This window comes from Xiphophorus maculatus, chromosome 16 (assembly GCF_002775205.1).
Source record: "Xiphophorus maculatus strain JP 163 A chromosome 16, X_maculatus-5.0-male, whole genome shotgun sequence".
In the NCBI taxonomy this organism is placed as follows: domain Eukaryota; kingdom Metazoa; phylum Chordata; class Actinopteri; order Cyprinodontiformes; family Poeciliidae; genus Xiphophorus; species Xiphophorus maculatus.
Window position 1 is genome coordinate 13,665,215 of NC_036458.1, and position 12,468 is coordinate 13,677,682.

At 38.9% G+C, this 12,468-nt stretch overlaps 1 protein-coding gene across 2 annotated transcripts in view; it reads left to right on the forward strand.

The window, feature by feature from the left end:
• tbc1d16 (TBC1 domain family member 16) overlaps positions 1-11,607 on the forward strand; it is a 28,883-nt gene extending 17,276 nt beyond the window's left edge. The window contains exons 9-13 of one of the 2 annotated variants that reach the window (XM_023348778.1): positions 4,099-4,233; positions 4,981-5,167; positions 6,551-6,730; positions 8,268-8,414; positions 9,198-11,607. In XM_023348778.1, the coding sequence (XP_023204546.1) occupies positions 4,099-4,233; positions 4,981-5,167; positions 6,551-6,730; positions 8,268-8,414; positions 9,198-9,662 (1,114 nt within the window). In that variant the 3' untranslated portion in view covers positions 9,663-11,607. The remainder of the gene's footprint in view (positions 1-4,098; positions 4,234-4,980; positions 5,168-6,550; positions 6,731-8,267; positions 8,415-9,197) is intronic. The other variant, XM_005808892.2, reaches the window with a different exon arrangement.
• Positions 11,608-12,468: the final 861 nt, after the last annotated feature.

Consider the following 12,468-nt stretch of genomic DNA (forward strand, 5'->3'; position numbering starts at 1 on the left):
CTTTACAAAATAAAAGTTTATTGGTCTTTGAGAGGGAAAACTTGCGTTATTATGCCATTATCAGTATGTTACTTGAAAATGGTCTCCAAACAACAATATTATCGTTACAATTAGTGGGACAATTTATTGTCCAGTAAAATTTCCTATTCTGACGGGCCAACAAGCTAACCAAAATAAAACTGAATGTCAAGTTTGCATAACATGTAGTTCTCTTTCTATAAAACAAAATATCACAGTCAGCCTTTCAAATTGGTCATTATTTGATTGTAAATTGTAATTTAACTGGATAAATAACTACTATAAACAAGCTTCGCTGATGTAGCCCATTCAGGTCAGTGAGCTACATACATGGCTACGCTTGTATTTTGCACCACTGCAGAAATTCCCTGAACAATATGCTGAGAGGACTGGTGTGTGTCTGGATAAGTCAGCAATAAAAGCCGGTCATAAAATAGGACCAAACTGAAATGGACAGACTTTTTTTTTTTTTTTTTTAAGTTCCAACTTAATATACAACATCTGCCACAACTAGCAACAATGATTGTCAACCAGGCACCTCCCATGGTCCCAGGCACATTATTCATTAAAGTGAATAATGGGTAATGGTAACTGGTAATGGTAGTAAGACTTATGCGGCTTCTAGTTCAGGTTGGATTTAACACAATGAAAGCAAGACCTGTATCCCACTTCCTGAATGGTTTTGTGTGGTGTGCATCTTAAAAAAGCCAACTGGACCTCAAGTAATGGCTTTGTGAATCCTTTAATTGCGTTTGCGTCACGGTGTTTTCCATGGAGCTGTTGTAACACATTTTTGTTCCACAGCTTTTCCTTCCACTTAACTTTCAATTAAAAGTTTAGACACTCTCAACATCCAATTTCCTCTGTGACTTATTCTTCCGTGTGGAGGCTGTGTGTTTGACAATTATCAAGTCATTAGTCTTCCTCATAATTTCTGTATTAAAATAAATTTCTGTTGATCTTATGCCTAGAAAACTGAATTTTGGGTTTTCATTAGCAGTAAAACATAATGATCAAAATTAACACAATTAAAGACCTGAAACATATCACCGTGTATGTAATGAGAGACTTGCATTCTAATTTATAAAGATGCACCTGTAAATCTTTATTTTACTTGAAGATCTCCTGCTGATAACATCTGCACCTCAGCTCGATAACATGGAAACCACTTTGAAATCATGTCTGAGACACTCGGCTGCAGCGTTGGCTGCCAAAAGCTCAGTTGGTAAAACATTAAACCATATGTGAGTCTGTTGCGGCTTCCCATCGCAGGCGCGGAGCAATCAATAGGCACAGTCAGAGAAGTGTTAAGGGGAGGTGCCGGGTGTGATATAAAAGGTCTCTGGAGAGAAAACATGTCAGCGCTTATCAGATCAGATCATGCTCACATGTCAGAGAGAGGGGAGGGAAAAACCACAACTTTGGTATGCACAGACCAACCTAGATCCCAGAGTCTTTATTTATCCACACAACTCCATCTCAGGGTTAAGGTTTCCATGTTATATTTTTCATCATCTCTGTGTGCTACGATGATGATAATTGGACAGATTTCATTTGTACAGGCTATTATCGCTTTGAGTGCACCAGAAGTTAAAGTGACGCTGATGTTGATTCCTTTAAAGAGCCTCCGGCAGCCCCCCAAGGCCACTGGTTGATCTTTAGGAGCAAGGAGGCCAGTGTGTGGGCTTTACCTTGTCCCCCAACCTTGTGTCCTCATTCTAACAATAATAATTCAGCAGCTGCACATAGGAGTGCAGCTTCCCTTGGATATAATCTGGATATTTAAGTTTGTTAGAATCTGTAAAATAATGCTGTTTATGTCTGGAATTCAACAAAGCTCCAATACGAGTTAAATTTGTTTCAGAGAAGACGGTCATTTTCACTTGTAAGTATTTTTTTAATGAAAAAGATATCTGCAGAAACATTCAGCTGAATGTCACAGTCCCTATCTCCTTTATTTTCTCTTTTTATATAAATAATAATAAAAAATTCTTGTTTGAAACACTTTAACTTTATCTGGTTTCCTTTTCTCTGTAAATAATTATCTGACAAAGGACTCCTTACTGGCCACTTCATCTGCTAAATATTTACAGATTTCTTCAAGGAGAGTTATTGTTTTTCTTACATTTTTTTTCTCACCCTAAGATGTTTCTTTTTTTTCTTTGACACAGAAGATCTGATCTACCGATAAAGAGCTTTATTTTTCAGGCAGAAAGTATGTCTTAATAAAATGACAAAAAGATTTTCACTGCAGTTTTTCTGTTTCTGTGATGGGTTTCATGTTTCACTTGTGAAAAATGCATAAACAAATTCAGCCATATTGTCTGTTATTTTAATATTTTATTTACCTCCAAAAATATTCTGAAAGGTTTTATTTTTTGTTGAAATGTAAATTCCAGGTTACAGTAAGAGTATTTCTTGATTTCTTATAGATGTGATTTTTTTTCCAATCCTAATTTTGTAATAGACAGACTGCTCCTGCTTATTACAAAACTCTTGAACTCAGTTTTGACAGAAAATGATCAGTTGAATCATCTTCAATGGATTTTTCTTTAAAGATAATCTGTTAAAAACTTTATGAACTATTATTTAGTCTTTCTGGGTGAGTCATAATAGATTAATTTCAGTTTGTTAAATGGAATAAATTACATCTCTGTGAATAGTCATTCATCAATCTATGATCATATTTTAGTATTTTATGGGTGAATTTGTTCCGTTTCCGATATTGTAAATTGCTAAAAGACGCATGAAAAGAAAGGCATTGTTTACTTTTATTATCCATATCTGACAATCCCTTTTAAGGTATTTGTATCCTTTGGATTTATCAGATTACAAACTCCAATCCGTTTACTTGAATTTTATGAGACACACCAACGTAAAGTTGCAGATAATTGTGCATGACTAAGGCACACATTTGTATTTAAACCTATTTTACTCTGATATAAGAAAGTTCATCCAAATGCCATCAGAAGTCACCTGACCTAACTGAACTGTTGGTTCCAGATGCCAAACAATGATTGAGGAGGAGACAAATATTTCCTGTCCACCCGTTACATGCCATCCCCACTGTGAGACATGGCAGTGGAAGCATCATGCTGAGGGGATCGGCTTCTTCATCATTAAGAGGGAAGCTGGTCAAAAATTATGGGAAGACAGAATACAGGATGAAATACAGGAAGAAAACCTTTCAGAAAAGTGACAAACTCAAGCACTTATCCAGAGATATAAGGAATGGTTTAGATTAAAGTATTCTTATGTGTTAGAACGGCCCAGTCAAAGCCCAGGCATAAATCCAATTAAGATTCTTTAACGAGGTTTAAAAATTGCTGTTCACCTAAACGCTTCATTCCTTCTGTAGGAGTTTGAGATACTTGGGAAAATATTTCAATCTCATACACATTTAAAAAATTTTTTGTGAAAAACTGGATCATTTCCCTTCCTTTTCCTAGAGATGCTCTGCCCTGTGTTGGTCTGCCCCTTTAAAATACACAACAGTTAGCGTTTGCAGCGTCACAAAAAGTTTAAAGTGCAGGGACACTTTTGCAAGGCAGTTCGCTGAGCTAATCCGTGCTCTTCATGAGCCTGGCTTTTATTTTACTGCACAACCCATAAAACCACTCAAGTGGTGCAAACATGTTCCAAACTCCTGAGCAGCTTCCTCCTGAGAAAGCGAAGAGTAGGACGGTGGCTGGGGAGGGTCCAGCCACACAAACACACAGACCTCAAACCAAACAGTTGCGTGGCGTTGCATCAGCTGAGGTGGCTTTATTCCTGGTGGGGCCGCATGGAAAACAAACAGTGTTAATTAAATCCCCTCTGCTTGTTAGGACCTGAGTACATTAGTACACACGGAGAACACTGGTAATGTGCTCCCTAACATCAGGATGGATGGCTGTGGTGGGATCCTCCGAGGAACACTTGTGTCCACTGCTCATATGTTTTGGGGACCTTCTGCAGCAGCTATTAGGAGTAGAATAGCAGCACAGTCATTTCTATGTGTTTATGAGGATTATTGTGTATTAAGTATACATTGTTTCCCCCTTCATAATCGGTTCCTGCTCCATTTGCTTGACTCCTCAGATTATCCATGAGCCCAGAGGAGCACAGCGAGTTCTGGAGGAAAGTCCAGTTCACGGTGGATAAAGACGTGGTCAGAACGGACCGCAGCAACCAATTCTTTAGAGGAGAGAACAACCCGAACGTGGAGATCATGAGGTTTTCCAACACTGCTGCCCCTTTTTGTCCATCACCCTCTATCGTTCCCACCCGTCCACTCACCTACACCGTTTATTTCATATTCAGAGCCGCAAATGAGTTTCATGCTTTATTGACTTTGACTAAGCCGTCTGAGCACTTTCGACTCGTACTTGCGGCTAATGGCTTTCTAAATGAGGAGCAAGAGGATTTAAATAGGGAATTAGTTATTTTTGCGACTCTCGTTGAGACGCCTGGTGTTTGTCTGGGAGTGATTCTACATCTGAAGCCAGCCTGTGGTTTTCTGGTGCTGATAAGTCTCACCCATGTTTGTCTGGTTCATTTACTTTTAAACTGCTGCAGAGCTGAAGGTCCTGATGTCCTTGTTTAGCAGACACTCATCAAATTTTTACTCTAATGCTGCACTAGAACAATGTAATGTCCTCTGGGTTTTGGGCTTTGTTTGTACTTTCGTTACTAATGCATGAAGACGACCGGGGAAGTTTTCTTCAAAGTAGAACAGGTCTTAAAAAAGAAGGAAGAAAGAAATGGCAGTAATTAGCTCCCTGGTTGCAAGAAGAGGAAAAAAGTGTGGGGGAGGTGGAGGGTGGATTGTTGTGTTATTTTCCCCCAATGAAAGGCATTCAAAGTGTTTGGGTTGGAGGAAAACTTTTCAGGGCTTCCTCTCCTGTTTGGCCCTCTTCATTAGAAACTCTGTCGGCAGATGTTACGCCAGAACTCAGATGTGTGTGTTTGTTCTTGCCCCAGGCGGATTCTGCTCAACTATGCGGTGTTTAATCCCGACATGGGCTACTGCCAGGGCATGTCCGACCTGGTGGCCCCCCTGCTCACTGAGATCCAAGACGAGAGCGACACGTTTTGGTGCTTCGTCGGCCTCATGGAGAACACCATCTTCATCAGCTCCCCGCGTGATGAAGACATGGAGAGGCAGCTGGTAGGAGAGTCGTTATGCTAGCCGCCAGCAGCAGTTTCTGTACAGTACATAGGCCTGTTGCAATAAGCAATAAATCAATTAATCACATTAAAACTCTAACTTTCATTTGCTTGATTTATTGTTTTTCTCTTTTCCCTCTCTGTTTACCAAAAATAGAACAATAAAAGTCTTTCAGTTTGGTGCTTTGGTCTCAACTATCGCTATTTTTGAAAGACAATTTTGTTTACACAGACTTCATAATTCATTTTATTTGTTGTTTCTGTATTTATTTAGGATATTTCAAATGTCTTCCAGTTCCAGTGTTTAAATGTTCATTAGAATTTAAAGTTTACTGGTCTTTGAGAATGAATGTGTTCTCGTATTATTATGCCATTATTGCTATTATGGAAAATGGTCTCAAAACAACAATATTATTGTTCATCGCGATACGTTCTGGGATTAGTGATGAGTTGCTGTCCCACAGATCTAAAATGTGTCTGAAAAGCTGAAAATGTGAAAAGCTAAAAGGGAATGAAAACACTAAATATTTAACATGCTTTTCATCATATCTAGCGGACCATCATGCCTGTCTCCTCTCCATGATAGACTTTGTACTTTAGCCTTTAAGTGTGTTTTTTTAAAGAACCTTCAATGTGGTAAATAGTAAATGATTCACATGTTTATAGTAGCCCTTTAACCTTTAAAGTCTACAATGAGGTTTTCAGTGTTTTTCTTAGTGCTTCTAACTAAATTTGAAGCTTTGGTCTAAAGTTAGAGTTTGTGACAGATAATAGGTTAACAAAAATAGCTAAAATAAGCAATTGTGTCTCGTTTCATTGATTTATTTGCAATGTTTGTATATTTCAACTAACATTTGTCAAAGTTGTAATGTGGAAATGTCAAATATTCCGCAGTTTTGTAAATGAAATCATCAATAAGTGATTACCTGATCGGGTCACTGCTTTAATAAATTTGAAGCTGATGCAAATGTGACACTTTTGACACAAATCTGTGCCAATCTTATTTAGGGTGTCAGCACATGCTTAAATAATCACTGAAAAGTACATGATGATAAATAATTTTTATCAACAGTCCCAAGAAAGTTATTAAACACTGCTTAGAAGGATTCTTCTGGTTTATATTTTTTTTAGAGCGAGAATATATTTAGCTAACTTTAAACAACTTAGAAACGGTCAGCATGTCTATCACATTCAGACAACACCATAATCGGATGTGTAAACTCGCACATAAATAATGGTTTGTGGGACATTCAATGATTCTGATATCAATCCTGCTAAATCGCTCATGTGCAGACATATAAGCTGTTCGACAAGCTGATGTTTCTGACCATCAACTTGGTCGGATTTTGTGCAGAACAGAGGAAAATAACTTTTCGATCTGCAGATGTACCTGCGGGAGCTGCTGCGCCTCATGCTGCCGCGCTTCCACCAGCACCTGACCCGCCTTGGAGAGGATGGCCTGCAGCTGCTGTTCTGCCACCGCTGGATCCTGCTCTGCTTCAAGAGAGAGTTCCCCGACACAGAGGCACTGCGCATGTGGGAGGCCTGCTGGGCACACTACCAGGTTAGGACAAAGTCCAAACTGATCCTCCGCATGCACAAAGTAGAAAGATGAGGTTTGCATACGCTGGTAAGTGATACAGAGGAATGTAGTGGTAATTTTTTTTTTTAGCCACTTTAAAGTGTATAGATTTTTCCAGGAAGTGTGCAGGAATGAAATAGAACTATTGTCTGCAAGGACAAAGTAGGACAAGTTCTTTCAAAGCCTGACTTGTAATCCTGTTGAGTGAATGTAAAAATGTCTATTAATATTTAAAGAAATTTAATTCCATTGTTAAAAACCAGTTGGATTTAAGACTTTGCATATTTCACATTTTTGCCGCCTACTATGCAGCCATATTAGTTTTTTAAAATGCAATTTAATTTAAGGGTGATTGCATTGGGTATATTTTACTCGGTGCAGTTCCACGTCTTTTGAAGCGCTGGAAACTTGTACCCACGATGCGTTCCTTGTGTTTAACACTCCCACTCACTGAGGCCGAGTCAAATGTCTTTGCTTCACGCCATCTGTTCAAACACCCTGCAAGATGTTCGTATGTGCTGCTCCAGGTGGCGATAGAGCAGATAATGTGTGTGTGTGCGTGTGTGTGTGTGTGTGTGAAACCTTGGGTTAGACAGTTAAAAGTCATGTAGCAGTTGAGCTTTAAGTAAGAATTTCTGATTGATATCCGATTTTTCTGTGAAGAGGACGTTTCATGTCACTCTGGGTGGCAGCTGATTGTTTTCTGCTGTTCTTGTGTGAATTAGAGTTTGCAGAGCAACCGTCATCAGGTTGGTTTAAAGGAGCTAAATGCAAACTGAGATACTGATAAAATACACACAACTATTTGTACCAATAAAATAAATAAATTTTCTATATATTTATTTATTAGATTATATCTTAGATTATATTTTGTTTAGTCTTTAAAATTTTGTGGTTGTTCATGTTTTTCTCCCCGTCTTGATTTATTAAGCTGAGTAGAAACGAAAAATCTGTAAATTTTAGTTTTCCTTTTGGATTTACGTAGATGTTACTGTTGTTAAGTAAAACTACAAGTCCCATGATGCAGCAAGGCAACAATCCAAAATGTGCTTAGACATTCAACAAGCCTGCAACATAACTCTGCTCCTAGAATAAATGTGTGCAGATTTAATCAAGCTTGTCTGGGTTAAAATCGATCATCAATAAATGTTTTAAAGCATGTTAATATTAAGGTGTATGTAGAAAAGAAATAAGTTGCAGATTTAACTGACCTTGCAGTTTCCTTTCAAAATTTCTTCTCAACTATTAATCCTCTTTGAGGCAGAGAGAAAATGTCCCATTCTCAGATCTGCTACATGATACTAGTTAAAGGATGACATCTGCCCAAGCAGAAGGTATAAAACTCTAAACTTTAGTCGTTAACATTTATCATGTCTTTATTTTATTGTATGAAAGGCCGTTGGTAGTGTTAGGAACTACATGAGTTGAATCGAATCAGTCTGACAGGACGTCGGGTACTAAGCGTGCACATCCTGCTCCATTCATCTTCTGCCTCTGACCCCACTCTCTGTCTTTGTAGACGGACTACTTCCACCTCTTCCTGTGCGTGGCCATCATTGTCCTGTACGGGGAGGACGTGACGGAGCAGCAGCTCGCCACCGACCAAATGCTGCTCCACTTCAGCAACCTCTCCATGCACATGAACGGAGAGCTGGTGCTGCGCAAGGTAACGCTGCTGCTTCTGTGTCGGCAGGCTTGGTCTCTTCCTTGTTGTTTCGTTCACCGGCTGCTCGGCAAACTGCAAGTTTCCACACTTGACTTTCTATTCAGTTTTCCAAAATAAGTTCCATCCATTTGTAAGTTGGCTTTCTTTCTTTTTTTTTGCTCAAAGAAATCTGATCATTCCTCACATCCAGCAAATTAATAAAGCCTCTGTCAATTCTTTTTGTACTTATTTTAATATAACATCAAAACATAAACAGAAGTATTGAAAATAATTGCAAAAACTTCAGTTCAGCCTTCATTCTTTGCAGAATCAACACACCCAGGGTTGATTCGATTCACATCCATTTATAAAAGTCAATAAACATGATCAGACATCTATCCATCTGCAACATTTCTTCCTGATAAAATTTAAATTCACTTTAGTCTGCACTGAAGAGTCCTGCCTGGTGCTGCTGCAGAGTAAGTATAGGATGCAGAGGATTAATGATCTGCTCGCTCGCTGCAGTTGCTGTTCCTGCTGCCTCATCTTTATGGATGCTGTTTGTGCTGCACATTTCTGTTTGCATGCAGCTGTCGTAACGCGTTTTGTTGATGCTTGAGTATTCTGCATATGATAACCCAGCAGCGGGCATGAGAGCTTTTGAGATACAGCCAGAAGAAAAAAGAAAAAAATAAACTCCACGAGACTGACCTTGACATTCTTTTGTTATCTTGTAGCCAAGAGATAACAGGAGCATTGATTTATTTCAATGCATGCATCCGCAATGTTTGCCTTCTCTGACAGGCCAAAGTGTCTCTCCTTGAGCTTGCTTCCCCTCATCGCGCTCGCCGCTCTCTTCCAGGCCCGCAGCCTCCTCTACCAGTTCCGCCTTCTTCCCAGGATCCCCTGCAGCCTGCACGACCTTTGCAAGCTTTGCGGCCCGGGGATGTGGGACAGCCGCTACATCCCCACGGTGGAGTGTTCAGGCGAGCACCCAGACTCCCTGAGCTGCCCCTATGGAGGCACCTCCACCCCACAGCCCTCCTCCCCCTCACCGTCGTCCTCTCCAAACCACACGCCCACGCCGGACGGCAAGAGGGGCTCCAAAAAACGGGACATTTTCACCTTCCGGAAGCAGTCCTGAGGGGTTATTACTTTACTATTAGTTTCACTATCTACAACAAGATTTTTTTTTCCTTTTTTATTTTGTTCTTGAACTTTTCATTTGGTGCAATGTTGAACACTGCCTTACCAGGGCGTTGCTGTTGACGTTCAGCATCGCATGATTCTGCAACGAGGGCAGCTTGCAGTCAGACGGATCGGAGGTCAAGAGGCTGCTTTCTCCTCGGAGCAGAACAGACAATCACCAGGCGCCGTGTCGATCTGGAGCCACTTCAGGTTCAAGTCTGCTGCTGGTTTGGCATTCTTCCACAAGATTTGTGGGCACCGGGGAGGTCACCGTGGGGTCATCACGCAACTCTGCTCTCAGACTCTGACGGGTCAAAAAGCGAACTGGGGGCGTCTTTCACAGAACTTGAACTTGGACTCTTGGAAAATGTTTTTGGGTTCTCACAATGGCATAATTGTGTGAATGTCAAATATAATGTGCATATTTAGAGTCTGAGAGTCTTTTTGACCTCGAATCCAAACTCTTTCTGTTAAAGAAGTAGTAGAAAAAAAACATTTGTCTTTAGCTTTTGTTTTCCAAAACAAATGAATGTTTTTGTTCTAAATATTTAGCAATATTATCTTTGCATGAGCAATTCTTTGCATATAGAGGTCACAACATATTTGTTGTGAAGGGGGAAAAAAAAATCCCAAACAGAGGCGAGAGTGTGTTTATGTGACAAACACTAGCATCACCACAGGGCTCCTCTTATCTTCCCATCCTATAAGTTCTCTTTCTTGAACAGAAAGAGCTTCAACATTTGCACATTAGCACCATTAATTGTAAAATATCTGCGAGTAAAGTACTGAATTTATTTAGTAGCAGTTTCACCAAAGATACGGTGCTTTACAGAAGAATTTCTGCCTGTTGAAATGTTTCACATATTGTCAAGTTGCAACAACAAACTTGAGTGTGTTTCATTGGTATATTTTGGGTTATCTCAAAACAAAGTGGTGTATAATTATGTAGTCGTTGTTTTAGTTTTGCGGAACCGAAAGCTTTTACTAGTTATCCACTCCTGACCCTGGAATTTTTGCCCATTTGTCTTTGCAGAATATTTGCAAGTCATTCAGGTTGGGTTTAACATCTACATACCAACCCAACCAACTGCAAACACTAGTCAATCATTTTCCTTCCACTACATAATTATGTATTACGTTATATTAGTGAAATTCCAATAAAATACACCAAAGTCTTTGGATGGTGTAACAAAATGCCCTCAAGTTGCAGGAGGTATGAATATTTTTGCAAAGCGCTGTAGATCAAGTTATTTTCGGATCACTTCTTCTATGCTTGGAATTTCATCCTTGGTGTTTTGAGCTGTTTTCTGTAGCTCCCCACCCCCCATCTTTACACTTAAGTACACGAAAAGGCACACGAGTCTAACAACGAGTCCACATGAATGTAGCTTTTCACATCAACACAATGAAAGTCACGCATACGTGTGTGATTGTAAACTGAAGTTACTGTTGCGACCATTTTCCGAAAACGCATCGAGGAAAGTGGAGCAGTGAGCCTGTCGTTTAGGCTTCATCCAGGGAGAAACTATAAATTAATGTTGCCTCAAGTGTGAAGATGATTTCCCCTCGAGGAGCCTTTGAGTGACACCCGCAGGATTGTAACATCTGCAAAACGCTGCTATAATGTACCACAGATTCCTTTAATCAGCCTTCCGGCAGCTTTGCAGATAAATTATACCTGCTTCTTCATTCCTGTTAGCTATCATAAAGTGCTTTAAAAGGCATGGAGGCTGTCTTGAAGGTGATGATGGGTAATGTTCAGACGGTGACCTCATGGATTTCTTAACATTTAAATCACGTTGTTTACACAAAAGCCACCAATCACAGTCGTTATTGTTGACTTGCCTCTTTTGGAAAGGGGTTGTTATTATGAATTGTGGTCATGAATGTAAAACGTTGCTGTTTTTCTTTTCTATATTATGTTGACGTATTACTGCACACCTCACAAGAGAGCTAAAGGCTATTCTTATTACTGGTGTTAATAAAAAGATCATCAATAAACTGTATTTGTGCTTTTGTGACTCAACACTGGATTTTTCTCTTTTTTTGAGGGGTAACGTCACAAATATAATTTAATAAGCCACTCTTCAAAATTGGTTTGTTCTGTTGTCTTTCTATTTGAGTAAGGAAGGATACACAAAGTATTAACAGTAAGGGGTATCAATACTTTTCCACATTTTTTAGATCTAATCAAATTAGTGATACATTTTTTTCTCAGTTGTATGGTGTGAGATTATTCTGCAATATGAGATGAATTTATGTTTTTATCCAATTTTTACTGGTGGCACCATTAATAGTTTACCATGCTTTATTGACTATTTAATTGATCCGAAATTACTATATCAAAGAATAAACTGTTAGGATTAATTCCTTAGCGATATTTACAACTCTCACAAAAAAAATTATAAAACAATTTCAAGCTTTTGTCAAACTGTTTTTCAAATAAAATTAAAAAAGCCTGGCCAATGTTTGAGCATTCATTTTTATTTGAATGTGGCTAGATGTATCTTTTTTTTGTTCAATAAAAGGTTGGAAAACAGGTCAAACTTCACAGTGACAAAGATTAAAGAAATGAAAAAAACAACCTCAAATGCTTTATCAATGGTACAAAGAAACACTTGAGAGTGAAAGACAGATTATTATTGTAAACTTGACTAGTAAGGATTTCAGATTGCAATGAAAGCTTTTTAAGTGAGAAAAAAAATGTCCTTGCTTGAAGGGTTTTCTTTTTAGAAGATTTTGATGACAAATAATTCGGCAGTGGCTACCTGAAGCAGCAAAACACTTCTTGATCAAAAGGAAAGTATGAAGGGTATGATTTATGATGCCAAATATTCTTTATCCATTTTTCAGCTTTTAATTATGTATTCACATTTTGTATATGTGC